The sequence below is a fragment of the Pleurodeles waltl genome, chromosome 6, assembly GCF_031143425.1.
Source record: "Pleurodeles waltl isolate 20211129_DDA chromosome 6, aPleWal1.hap1.20221129, whole genome shotgun sequence".
In the NCBI taxonomy this organism is placed as follows: Eukaryota; Metazoa; Chordata; class Amphibia; order Caudata; family Salamandridae; genus Pleurodeles; species Pleurodeles waltl.
In genome coordinates, this window is record NC_090445.1 from 1,369,649,803 (window position 1) to 1,369,664,597 (window position 14,795).

General features: G+C 44.6%; 1 protein-coding gene across 11 annotated transcripts in view; it reads left to right on the top strand.

The window, feature by feature from the left end:
* Nucleotides 1–14,795, top strand: part of ARHGEF10L (Rho guanine nucleotide exchange factor 10 like) — a 552,090-nt gene that overhangs the window by 366,986 nt on the left and 170,309 nt on the right. For all 11 annotated transcript variants that reach the window (XM_069240675.1, XM_069240678.1, XM_069240680.1 and 8 more), the window contains one exon: nucleotides 12,231–12,376. In XM_069240675.1, the coding sequence (XP_069096776.1) occupies nucleotides 12,231–12,376 (146 nt within the window). The remainder of the gene's footprint in view (nucleotides 1–12,230; nucleotides 12,377–14,795) is intronic.

A 14,795-nucleotide genomic window follows, 5' to 3' on the forward strand; every position in this document is an offset into this window, starting at 1 on the left:
GATTTCAAAGCCCCAAAGCCCCTACTACTAAACAGTGACTCACAGGTCACTCACCCCCTCCACACAACACCAGTGGGGGGAAGAATAGGTCATTATTACAAAGCATGGGAGGAAATCACTACAGACACTTGGGTTCTAGCGATTATCCAACATGGTTATTGCATAGAATTTCTACAATTCCCTCCAAACATACCACCAAAAGCACAAAATTTAACAACACACCATTCCAATCTCCTGGAGATAGAAGTGCAGGCACTATTGCAAAAGAATGCAATCGAATTAGTGCCAAACACACAAATAAACACAGGAGTTTACTCACTGTACTTTCTGATACCAAAGAAGGACAAAACACTGAGACCAATCCTAGACCTCAGAGTAGTGAACACTTTCATCAAATCAGACCACTTCCACATGGTCACACTACAAGAAGTATTGCCATTGCTAAAACTGCACGACTACATGGCAACTTTAGACCTCAAGGATGCTTATTTCCATATACCAATACACCCATCGCACAGGAAATACCTAAGGTTTGTATTCAAAGGAATACATTACCAATTCAAGGTACTGCCTTTCGGATTAACAACCGCACCAAGAGTCTTTACCAAATGTCTAGCGGTAGTCGCAGCACACATAAGAAGGCAGCAGATACATGTGTTCCCATATCTAGACGACTGGCTAATCAAGGCCCATTCGTTAATAGAGTGCTCAAATCACACAAATCATATCATACAAACCCTCTTCAAACTAGGGTTCGCCGTCAATTTCACAAAATCCAAAATTCTGCCACGCAGGGTACAACAATACCTGGGAGCCATAATAAACACATCAAAAGGAGTAGCCACTCCAAGTCCACAAAGAATTCAAAATTTCAACACCATCATACAACGCATGTATCCAACACAAAAGATACAAGCAAAGATGGTATTACAACTCCTAGGCATGATGTCATCATGCATAGCCATTGTCCCAAACGCAAGACTGCACATGAGGCCCTTACAACAATGCCTAGCATCACAGTGGTCTCAAGCACAGGGTCACCTTCTAGATCTGGTGTTAATAGACCGCCAAACTTACCTCTCGCTTCTGTGGTGGAACAACATAAATTTAAACAAAGGGCGGCCTTTCCAAGACCCAGTGCCACAATACGTAATAACAACAGATGCTTCCATGACAGGGTGGGGAGCACACCTCGGTCAACACAGCATACAAGGACAATGGAACATACATCAAACAAAACTGCATATCAATCACCTAGAACTTCTAGCAGTTTTTCAAGCACTAAAAGCTTTCCAACCAATAATAGTTCACAAATACATTCTCGTCAAAACAGACAACATGACAACAATGTATTATCTAAACAAGCAGGGGGGGACGCACTCCACGCAGTTAAGCCTGCTAGCACAAAAAATTTGGCATTGGGCAATTCACAACCAAATTCGCCTAATTGCACAGTTTATACCAGGGATACAAAATCAACTCGCAGACAATCTCTCTCGAGATCACCAACAGGTCCACGAATGGGAAATTCACCCCCAAATTCTGAACACTTATTTCAAACTCTGGGGAACACCTCAGATAGACTTGTTTGCGACAAGGGAGAACGCAAAATGCCAAAACTTCGCATCCAGATACCCACACAAACAATCCCAAGGCAATGCCCTATGGATGAACTGGTCAGGGATATTTGCTTACGCTTTTCCTCCTCTCCCTCTCCTTCCTTACCTGGTAAACAAACTCAGTCAAAGCAAACTCAAACTCATATTGATAGCACCAACTTGGGCAAGGCAACCCTGGTACACAACGCTGCTAGACCTATCAGTGGTACCCTGCATCAAATTGCCCAACAGGCCAGATCTGTTGACACAGCACAACCAAAACATCAGACACCCAGATCCAGCATCGCTGAATCTAGCAATCTGGCTCCTGAAATCCTAGAATTCGGGCACTTACAACTTACCCAAGAATGTATGGAAGTCATAAAACAAGCAAGAAGGCCATCCACCAGGCACTGCTATGCAAGTAAATGGAAGAGGTTTGTTTGCTACTGCCATATTAATCAAATACAACCATTACACACAACTCCAGAACATGTAGTGGGTTACTTGCTTCACTTACAAAAATCTAACCTAGCTTTCTCTTCCATTAAGATTCACCTTGCAGCAATATCTGCATACCTGCAAACTACCTATTCAACTTCCCTATATAAAATACCAGTCATTAAAGCATTCATGGAGGGCCTTAGGAGAATTATACCACCAAGAACACTACCTGTTCCTTCATGGAACCTAAATGTTGTCCTAACTAGACTTATGGGTCCACCTTTTGAACCCATGCACTCCTGCGAAATACAGTTCCTAACCTGGAAGGTGGCATTTCTCATCGCCATTACTTCCCTAAGAAGAGTAAGCGAGATTCAGGCATTTACTATACAGGAACCTTTTATACAACTACACAAAAATAAAGTCGTCCTAAGGACCAATCCTAAATTTTTGCCAAAGGTTATTTCACCGTTCCATCTAAATCAAACAGTGGAACTTCCAGTGTTCTTTCCACAGCCAGATACCGTAGCTGAAAGGGCACTACATACATTAGATGTCAAAAGAGCATTAATGTATTACATTGACAGAACAAAAAACATCAGAAAGACTAAACAACTCTTTATTGCATTTCAAAAACCTCACGCAGGAAACCCAATTTCAAAACAAGGTATAGCCAGATGGATAGTTAAATGCATCCAAATCTGCTACCTTAAAGCTAAACGACAGCTGCCCATTACACCAAGGGCACACTCAACCAGAAAGAAAGGTGCTACCATGGCCTTTCTAGGAAACATCCCAATGCAAGAAATATGTAAGGCAGCCACATGGTCTACGCCTCACACATTCACCAAGCACTACTGTGTAGACGTGTTATCCGCACAACAAGCCACAGTAGGTCAAGCTGTATTAAGAACATTATTTCAGACTACTTCCACTCCTACAGGCTGATCCACCGCTTTTGGGGAAATAACTGCTTACTAGTCTATGCAGAACATGCGTATCTACAGCGACAGATGCCATCGAACTGAAAATGTCACTTACCCAGTGTACATCTGTTCGTGGCATCAGTCGCAGTAGATTCGCATGTGCCCACCCGCCTCCCCGGGAGCCTGTAGCAGTTTGGAAGTTACCTTCATCTCAACCTTAAATAGGTGCATACCTAGTCACTCCATTGCATGGGCACTATTACTACAATTCAACTCCTACCTCACCCTCTGCGGGGGAAAAACAATCGAAGATGGAGTCGAATCTACTGCGACTGATGCCACGAACAGATGTACACTGGGTAAGTGACATTTTCATAAATGATCAAGTCGATTGATTTGACTTTGTTAGCCAGAGCAAAGGAGTACTCAAGAATATGTAGTTCAGAAAGTCATTCTTTACTCAAATTAGTCTTGTTGTCGACTTGTAAGAATGATTTCTGGTTTCTCTGAATTAGGGCTGAGAACCTTAAGGTATTTATTTGTGTAGAATAGAGGTAGGTTTTTTCTCTGCATGTGTCTTGACTGAGGATAGTTCTCATTAGGCCTTGCTATCATCTGCAGCAATTTTTAAGTGTTTTCCACACATAAATTGAACAGTGTGTGGCCCAGATCATATATAATATAATATTCTCCTTAATATTGAGATAAATCTCCTTAAGCTAACCTGACATAAAAGTAAATTCTTTCTGATATCCTAACTGCTTCCCTTCACTACAAACTTGGCTTAATGGACTTTCTGTGAGGAACTGTAGTCCCTCTGTTGCTGATGCACCCAGTCTGTTGGTAAAAACTTCAACCTACAAGCATGTCAGTTCACTGACCAAAGGGGTGAAGTTTCCCCTCAAATTCCTCTGAGGATCAAACCCATTCATACCAGATTTGGATTTTATGCAACTAGTCCATTTAATAGTGCTCTCAAGGGTAAATTATTGCAACCATCCACTCTTAAGAATTCCTCAAATTCATATTGCCTCTCTCAAAGCAGCACTTTATACAGCAGCCAGGTTGGCTATGGGCGAGCAGATGTTTGGCCATAACTTGCAAATAATGATTCTCACTCAAGTGGCTTCCTATAGAGACAAAGAATTTCTTGAAACTAGTGTGTATCATACACAAAGCCACTCTTTGACCTTTCGTTGTTGCTGTTTTGTAAAAGAAAGGTCAAAGAGTGTGGACTAATTTGATGACATAGGGCTCTCTTTAAATATTGAAATGAATCTGAGGATTTTATGTCATAAATGAAATGATTTGTCCTTCGGACCAAAGAAAAGAAAAATATATTCTCTGAATGAGGATAGGAGTTTGGTGACGATTAGTGATTTTATGTGTGTTTGTCATATATTGGATGCAGACACAAAAAGGAATACGTTGGGAGTAAATTGATTTGTCCTGAAGAAGGTGGTGGAAGGACTTTGAAAGACCACCAAAACGCATCAAAGCAAGTTGGATTGCTGGACCTATTGGAACTGGCTAATATAGATTGGAGACTGGATGTATAAATCAATTAGCCAGTAGATACCATATTTGGAACAGCAAAAGATGATAGACTAGGAAGGATGTCTTGTGTGTTGTCTCCCATTTTATTTGTTTTGCATGAGTTTTATTGGTTTTTAGTACTGGGCCGGTTGGGTCTTTCTAATTGGATTTGAAATTGTATGGAATTATTTATTAAATAATTTTCTAGATATTCCTTTATTAAGACTGATCATTGAAGTGTCTGAGTGCTTGTGGTAGTTTTGAGTGGTGGATAGTTCTTGTTCCCCCTAGGGGTTACTTTTTTATCACTCCATTGAGTGGAGTGCCATCGAGTGGCATGCCGTTTAGTGTGCAGTGTTGTGGAGAATGGAGTGTCATGGAGCTGAATGGAGTGTTGTCATATTGTTGTTATGTTAGACATATTTACAGAGGGTGAAGTTACCCGAAGTTACTGTGTCATAATGTTGTGTTGTAGAGTGGAGTGTCATAGAGTGGACTACCTTGGAATGTCATACAGTGTAGTTTTGTGGAGTAGAATGGAGTGCTGCTTAGTAGAGTGTTGTGTAGTAGAGTTTTGCATTGTAGAATGTCACGCCATAGAGTGTGGCATCATAGAGTGCTGTGTTGTCGAGTGGAGTGTCGTACAGTGCAGTGTTGTGGAGTAGAATGGAGTGTCATGGAGTAGAATGGAGTGTTGTGTCATAGAGTGTTGTGTGTCATAGTGTTATGTCGTAGTGCTGTGTCGTGGAGTGGAGTGGAGTGTTGTAGAGTGGAGTGTCGTAGAGTGTCGTACAGTGGAGTGTTGTGATGTAGAGGGGACTGTTGTGGAATAGATTGGGTATGTGCTTTTCCTTTATCAGGTGGTGGGGCCTTTAATGCTTCGCTGTTATGGGTTTGTATCCATTTTTAACTCGCAACAAGTTTTTCGATTGCAAGGATTATAAATAGCGCCGTGGAATGTATATATTCTGCCTCACGTTTGTGGATGACTTTCTCACCTTCATATCGTTAAGTATGTTTGATGGTCTCTTTCCTTTCTTCAAAGTTATCACTCGATCAGCTCGTTGGCATTCGGAGGCCTCTGTTGTTGCTGAAGTTATTTGGAGGTCTCTGTGGTAGCTGAAGTTATTGAGAGATGTATGCTTTGTGAAGACCCTCGTTGCATTACATGGATACGTTGCTTCCTTTGCTTTACAGACTTGAATACATATATTTAACAAAAATTGTATACCGTCTTTTGACTGCAGATGGCAGTATTGTACCATAGAAAAACTAATGAACCTCCTCTGTGCCATGTATTGGAATTTTACGTTTCACATCAAAAGAGGTTGCACCATTGTCCAGGTCTACCTAAAGATAGGAAAATCATACCAGCGCAGTTTGAGAGAAATAAATAAAATGAGGACACGTTGCCTCACAATCACAATTGTGTGGATGTTTTTTCTCAACTGCTCCCTTGGGGTTTTCGTTCATGTTATTACTTAATTCTGTTATTCAACGATGTTTGATGGTTTCCTGAGAACCATTTTACCCAGAATCCATTACTAGAGCGTTGTCCCGTGTTCCAGAAGACACTAACTCGATGCTTGCTCAAAGCACATCAACGAACAACTAACCACTTTCACCTCCGTCTGTAAAAAATATATAGTTTATATACGTGTTTTGTAAAAATATTAGATGAACTTTTCTGCACAACATTATTAACATTTCTATATTGAGTGACAGGTCCCTGCAGGAGATATATTACCTAGTGGCCAATCTGCTGAACGTAGAGCAAGGAGATGTCGATTTGAGCCCGGTTTCCCAGTCCTGACCATCTCTAACCGCTCCAGGTTCTCTGCCCAGGCTCTGACCTGCCTCCCTGCCAGGTCCACTGCCCATGTTCTACCCCCTGCAGCACCAAGTCTCTCGTGCCCAGGAGCCTTGTCATCTGCACTGAGGGTCCCACCCCGCACTCCTGGTTCCCACCCTTTCTGTGCTTCTGGTTTCCTGCTCTTTTACCGCCCTCCTGCCTCCCAACGCCCCCTCCAATCTCAAGACCTATTTAATGGAGGCTGCAGTGCGGACGCACCACAGGTAAGTCCGTCGGCACCCGTTTGCACATGGATCATGCCCAGCGATAAGAACACAGGACCTCCGGACCCTTGCAGATAGTCTGCCACTGATCTTCGCTCCCTAGACCCCGGTTGTACTAACAACAACTTCTAGCTTGCATTGCCCTGCTCCACAGCGGGACCAGTCACCTGCCATCACTGCTGCTTCACCTTCACGCCAGGACCAATTACCCCCACAGGATCCCTTGTTTTGCCATCAGCACTGACCAACCACACTGGGCCAACTCAGTTGCGTCTTCCTCAATGCCAGATCCCACTCCAAGCATGCCACTGAAATCTGGGGCACCATCTTCCCCCTTACCCTGACGTAACCTTCATCACCGAAACCTGGATCACCTCAGCTTCCAAACCGGACATCGCCACCGCAACTCCAACCACTTAAAAGATGAAACACTGAGACAGCACTGACAAACATGGAGATGGCATCGCCATCATGCAAAAAGAGTTGATTTCCTGCACAATCACCGACGACCAGACCACCCCAATCATGGAACACATGAACTTCCAGCTCCACACTGACAATAACACCACCATCAAAGGCACACTTGCCTATAGACCACCGGACCACAGACTGGAATCAGCAACGCCATCGCTGAATTCACCACTCATCTTGCCATAGAATTGGAATTCTACATCTTCCTGGGAGACTTCAACTTCCACCTAGAATACCCCACGCACAATGCAGACCACTCACTGGAGCCCATTTTCTAATATTGCAACAGAATTAAGTGCTCCACACCACGGACCTCACCAGGTCGGACCACTCCATCGTAAACTTCACCATCACCGGACACCCCCGTCATCCTCAACCTCCCTAGGGCACCCTTGCACAGCTGTACCAAGGTCTGTCAGCAACAATGAACTGACACCATCGCCACCAATCAGTTCAACTACACTCCAAATTTGGACCACGCAGTACAGAACTTCAATGACTGGACAAACAACGCCGCCGACCAAGTTGCTCCCACCAAACCAGCTAAAGGTCACAGAGCAGCCAAGCAAGCCATTTGGTACACCCCGGAACTCAGCAAGACCTAATGCAGATGCAAACAACTTGAGAGAAGACGGTGCACCGGCAAAAACGAAATCGACAGAGCCACCTACAAATCAGCACTCAATGTCTATCACCGACAGATCAGAGCAGAAAACGGGGATGCCCTGACCTTCCAGATTGATACTAACGCCAACTGAACCAAGACACTCTTCTCCATCGTCAGAGAGTTCACCTGCCCCGCAGCCACTTAAAACGCAATCCCACATCACAGAAGCTCTGCGAATCCGTCGCCGACCATTTCCTCAACAGAATAGCAACCATCTACAAGAACTCCAATCCCCAACCCTCCAACACCTCCCCAACCTCCGATCAACTATCACAATTGAGCACCTGCTCAATGCCTGGAAACAACTCAGTGACGAAGACACAACCACCTTTATGAGCTCTACGCACTCTGGAGCACTCACGACCCCTGCCCCAACCAACTCTTCAGCCTCAGAAGGGACGAGATCAGCCACTAACTCACCACCATCATCAACGTTTCACTCTCCTCAGCCACTTTTCCTGACGCCTGGAAACTTGCTGAGGTCAGACCCCTCCCCAAATAACCCTCAGCAGATCCCAGCGAACTACAAAACTACCGACTCATCTCGTTGCTCCCTTTCCCTGCCAAAGTCCTGGAGAAGGCTGTCAGCCTTCAATTCACGGAACACCTGGAGAGAAGCAAACTACTAGGCTCATCTTAATCACATTTCAGAACCAACCACAGCACCAAGACAGATCTGCTCGCTGCCTCAGACGACATAGGCTCCATACTACATACAAAGGAGAATCTGCTGTCCTCATCATGCTCAATCTATCTGTCACATTTAACAGTTTCCCGCCACACACTCATCCACCAACAGTGCTAGACGGGAATAAATGATGACACGCTCAGATGGATGGCATCTTTCCTCACAAGACGCATCCAGAAAGTCCGATTCCCCCCTCACATTGCAAGCCAAGCATGATATCTGCAGCGTTCCCCAGGGCTCGTCCCTTAGCCACACACTCTTCAACATCTACATGACCACCCTCATGGACATTGTCAGATCCCACATCAACATCATCACCTATGCTGCCAACACGCAGCTCACTCTCTGCCGACCCCGCTGCTACCAAGACGAATTTCCACGGCTGCATAAAGAACGTCTCAGCATGGATGAAGGATAACTGCTTAAAGCTGAACACAGACAAGATGGAAATTTTCATCTTAGGCAAAAACACCGCCCTGTGTAACGATTGCTGGTGGCTGTTGGAGCTTGGCCCCACCTCCACGCCGAAAGACCATGCCCGCAACTTCAGCATCATCTTAGACAGAAAACTCTCCAAGAGAAGTCGGGCCAACTCCGACGCCTCATCCTGTTTCCACATGCTTTGCTTGTTCCAGAAAATGTTCAAGAGGCTCCCCATCAACAAAAGAAAGGTAGTTACTGATGCCCTCATTACTAGCCGTCTTGACTACGGCAACACACTATGTAGGCAACACCACCGAGCTCTTGCGAAGGCTCCAATCTATACAGAATGCTGCTTCCAGACTGATTCATGACCTGCCCAAGAGAGCCCACATCTCCCAGCACCTGATAGACCTTCACTGGCTCCCGGTCCAGAAGTGATGCCACTTTAAGCTCCTTACCCACGCCTACAAAGCTCTCCAGGACAAAGGACCTGCCTACCTAAACCAATGTGTCCACTTCCACCACCCTTGCTGGAACTTCTGCTCCATGCACTTGGCCCTCACACAGATCCCTTGCACACGAAGTTACCGCGCCGGAGGTCGCTCCTTCTCCCATCTCGCCACCAAGACCAGGAACACCCTCCCCCTCCACCTCTGTACCTCCCTTATGCTGACCGAATTCAGAAAAGGGCTCAAGACCTGCCTCTTCTATTGAGACCTGCTCCAAATGCCTGGATACGCACATGGATGACAAGCCACGATCTACAAGTATTTGTCTGATTGATTGACCAAATTGTCTGATCGTGGGCAAATTACATTTACCCAAGAGGTAGCCAGATGTGTTCAGTACACATCCAAACCTCTGCTTGTTTGATACGCCCTACTATAATGACTTCCCCCTCCTTCTGCACGTGTTCTATTCAGAAACATGGAAAAAGAATACTCAGTAATGTGTACAGTTTTAAACACTGGCCTCGCTCTGCTATCGCGTGGTCAGGTTGGTCTTAATGGAGTCTGTGCTTGCATGCACATTAGGTTTCGCCCAAACTACGGAGGGCTTGGAGAAGCAGGGCATTTAAAGGGGAGTAAGAGCTGTTGCAGTACTTTATGTCATCCTCTTCTGATGGGCATTTCCGATGACTTTTGTGCCTGGTGGTGAGTGTTTTGAAAGTGATTGATGCTTGGACTGGGGCTCGTCATTGCAGATGATTTATGCTGGCAGTGTGGCTGGCGCCTCTCTTGTGTTGGCTGAATTAGTCATTCTGGATTTGGCAGTTTTTATTTTTTAGCGTACTGTTTCCCTATTGCCGTTGCATACATCTGGTGTTCCTCAGTGCTAGTGATGTGCTAGAGCTTTTTGGACAGGAATAGATGGATGCTTTTCAGTTGTTCAGTGCGCCAGTGGCAGGAAGCGTACATGGTTTTTGGATTTCATGTTAGCTTTTATTGGACCACTAGGGTTTTTTGCTTGTTCTAGATTGGGAGTTTGTCTCTAGTAGTGATGGATCAAAAGGATCCCTGTTGGACCCCATAGTCACAGGTTCGTATCCCAGGTGGCCAGTTTAGCCTGTTATTCTGTTATTATGATGATACGAGTACAATTAACTTGGGAAACAATGTCAACCGACCCAAGAGACCTCTTTGGGGGTAAACGTGTGGTCTACAAATACACCATGATGTTTTTATGTTGCGTGTCCTGGAGAGTTTGCTAGGTTCCCTGGGTGTGCGGAGAAGCTGACAACGCCTGTGGTTAGTAAGCAAAGGGGCGTTCAAGCTGCTCCAGGCATCTGACATAATGCAAAAATGACTTGTAATTGTGAATCCGACCTAAGCTTCCTGGGACCTGATTGTCTGAGGGATAAGGCTTCATGGGTGAGAATGCGATGTGAGGTGGAGTGTGAGGGGAGGCTTTCGCAAACTTGTTTTTAACGTTGGCTATTGTTGTGGGTCAAAGTCTATGTATCTTCTAAAACTTTATTTATTTCAGTATCTAATGTATTTGCTTCTTTTTCACACTGTTCTGTCTTCCTTATTCTTCAACCATCTTTATCTCTTCTCACTCTTCCTGCTAACTTGAAATACATATATTTTCTCCCTTCCTCCTTCTTTGTGTAATTGTCCCTTCTGTCTGTATTTCATGCTTATTTTCCTTCGCTCCTCCCCAGGGCATACCATCCTCCAGCCATCTCTTCCTACCACCAACTCCACCACTCTTTCACTCTTCCGGAGTTCCTTCCCTCCGCCCCAAAGCCCCTCACTCCTCCTGACCTCACCTCTTTCTCCACTACACCTCTCTCCCTCCTGGCCTCCCTTCATCCTTACCTGCTTCTGGCTGCACCTTTCCTCCCTCTTCTCCCTTCCCCCTCCGCTGTCCTTTCCTCGTGCTCGTCTTCTCTGTACATCAGTCAAGTCACCCTCTTATATTCATTTTCTACCACAGTATTCCGTGTTCGCACATTTAATTGCAGCAGCCGCGTGTTTAACCCCTTCGCTACCAGGCCTTTTCGAGGAGGGCTTTGGGCACCGGCGCCTTTTTATTTACAAATTAAGCACTGTGCCAGGGTAAGGTGCTGAGTGTGCCTCCTGGAGCTCGACTCTCCCTGCCCCGCATCGTGGGACTGCGGCGGCCTTTGTTACCGCCGACACCCTCTCCCGTGATTGCCTTACTTCCCTCCTGCCCATCTTGATACTCCACCTCTTTCCCGTCCTTTTTCTTATCCTCAGTTTCTTGCCCCTCCTTTCTACTTTGTACTACATGCTGCCCTCTAGCTTCCCTCATCCCTTTCATTTTCTTCCTCTCCCTGCATTACTTCCTCCCTGGTTCCCTCCTTCCCCTTCCCCTCTCATTTGTCACACTTGCCTTCCTTGATCTACATTCTTCTTTTTCACCCATCCCCACTCTTTACATTTTTAATCTCTATTTTTCCTTTCTCATCCTCTTTCTGTTTTTTCTGTATTACTTTTTATATTTCCATCCTATTTTGCTGTCTGTCGCGTTTCTCTTCATTCTTTACATTTTTTCTTGCATTCTGATCTCGTTTTCTTTAACAAGCTCACGTTTTCTATTCCCTTTACTTTATTTTACCCATGCTCCTCTTCTTTCTCCATTATTTTCGTTCATGCATTGATCTTTCTTCCTCTTTTTTCTCCTTTCTTGTTTTTCTTTTACCTAGTCTCTTCCGTGTCTCCTTCCCTCACGTCTTTCCCTCGTTGTATTTACTTAATAAACATGAATTATATTGCGTTGCCTTTCATTATTTCATGTTTTTATGCTCCTGTCCACCCCAATGTGGAACTACCCTTTTTTGTAGTCTCTTCTGCTAATTTCCGTCTCTCTCTGCTCACGTTTTTCTTTTTCACACTGTTTTCCCTTCTTTTCTCACCCTGTTCCTTCCACCACAGATGCTGACTTCAGGCACGCGCCAGCTGCTCCTGTGCGAGACGCTGACGGAGACTGTGTACAGCGACCGCGGGCAACAGATCAAGTCCAAAGAGCGGAAACTGTTCCTGCTGAATGACGTGCTCGTGTGCGCCAACATCAATTTCAAGTACGTGTGGTCAGTGAAAATTTGCACAAGCGCAATCAGAAGCTCGCCAACCTGAAAGGGAACCAGGAGCTGACACTTCACTGGCGTAGCAAGGGAGTTGAGGGCCCTAAATTCAAATATGTTAATTGGGCCCCGTCTCCGGGCCTGCTGTAGAGCTGGTGGCCCCCTCCACCCCATCACCACCTCCTCGGGTTTCCTGACTACCACTTGACAAAAGTGCCCCTCATCTCTCCATAGTCCCTCTCTCACATTCATTTAATTTGTTTTAAAGCGCTGGTAAAGGGTGGCTTTTCTAATCCACTCAGCTAGCCACATCAAATATAGTTATGTTCTTTGCATCAGGCACATTAACCCTCTGCCCTACTTTATGGCCGTCAAAACTGCCACTGGACAAAACCCTGATCTCTCTCTCTAGTAAGAACATTAATCACAAGAGTTATTTAAACATTTTAATTGCTTCCTGAAGGCTGGACACACAAGGAACTTTTCAGCAGGTGCTTTTAGATGCAAGTTTTGTAAGTTTATTGCTAAACACAGAGCCCCCCTGAGGTCAGCGCCTTCCCATCCAGGTCAGCACCTGGTGCGGCTGCACCACTCGCACTGCCCTAAAGCCAGCCCTGCCCTGAGCCCCCGGTGGGAAGTTGAAAAATATCCTTCATTGAGGTGCAGATGCCCCCTCACAGCCCTAGGGCTTCTAAACATGCTGCACCACTGATAGCAACGCCTCTGAGACAGCCTGGCACTTTTGAGAGGACGGTGGAGCTGTGGGAAAGTCATTTGCCTCAGCCTCCCGTGCACTACAGCATACATGTCAACATTTTAGAGCAGGCAAATGGGAGACTTTAAAAACCATAGGAGAATGTATTTTCCCCACTGATTTGAATTGAAGCAGAGGCAATCTGCTTGAATCGGGTCTGTTGGTGTGCATAGTGACAGACAATCAGCATTTCAATTTTGGCAGCTTAATAACAAAGCACAAACAAAAACTCTAAACTCTAGCGAACAAAACAAGCATTTACAATGCAACAGGTCTAGCATTTTCTTGCGTTTGAGCTATTGGCATTGTAAATTCATAACTGGACTTTTCTTGCCACATAAATTGGTCAACCCTGCTCATAATTTGGTCTTTTCCTGCCATATAATTCCAGTGGCCCAGCATTTAACCAGAGCACTTCCATTTGCCTTCTTTCTCTATCTTAAAACATATAAAATTGTCATATACATTTTTATCAGACATAAACTTTGTGACATTTGAGTGTAATGCTCAAACACTATACTAAAAATATAATTTGGGATGGATTGGAGGGTGAAAGGAAAGAGCGTGTTGGGAGTAAAGATGGAGAAAACAAGTGGCATAGAACGGTGTCATGGGCCCTGGAGTAAGAAAGGAAAATGGGTGACTGCAATTTCGGAAGGAAAATACAGTAGTAATTAGAGTTGAGTGAGGCCCATAGGTCTTTGGGCCCCAGTGCCACGCCACCTGTTGCTCCATTGATAACTAGGCCTCAGGAAAGAAAGCTTATGGGCATAAAAAGAGAAGCGAAAGGAATACAACAGACAAAAGGGAGCATGGGAAAGGGTCACAAAGAAATAAAAGAAAGAAGAGAAAAAAGAACGAGAAAATGAAAAACACAACTAAGAGAAGAAATAGAGCAAACATGTGAGACAAAAGAAAAAAGGGAAGGAAGCTAGCGAATGAAAGATAAAGGAAAAAATAATGAAACAAGTGTGAAACAAAAGAGAAAAATGAACTTTATAAAAAAAAGAGATGTGAGAGAAACAAGCAGCGAAGGAACCAGGGCGTGTGTTTACTGACACATTATGGACAAGTAACTTGTGGCTTCCACATACAGATGGGCGAAAGATGGCCTATAGTAAAATGTGAATTGAGTGATAAAGATGAGAAAAACACCAGAGAAAGGAAGTAAGAAAGATCTAAAAAAAAAAAAGTGAAAGGACGTATACCGAGTCAAAGGAAAGAGAAAATAAAAAAAGACAAAGAAAGATTTAAGGGAAGAGAAAAAAACTCCTGATGAGGAAAAAAAGAGAAGAGCAAGGAAATAAATCAAATTTTTGAGAGTTTGAAAGAGGAAGAAGCGAGAGGAAGAGAGAAATAAAAAAAAAAGGTGAGGAGAAGAAATAGTTGAAAGAAAGAGCGAAACTTGTTAATTTGTGGGTTTGAAGAGCTGGAAAGAGAAACTTGGGAGAGAAACAGAGTAGGGGGAAAGAACGGAGTGAGATAGGTGAAACAGACCCTCCCAAATAAAGATGGCAGATAAGAATAGATTTAATGGGCTCCCCCCATATCCTAAAAACAGACATCGGAGTGTAGAGTAGTAGGGGGTAGAACAGAACAGCAGGATGTGCATTAGCAGAGTTGTATGTGAACCCCAATAGAGCAATATTGGGGCACTTTGGA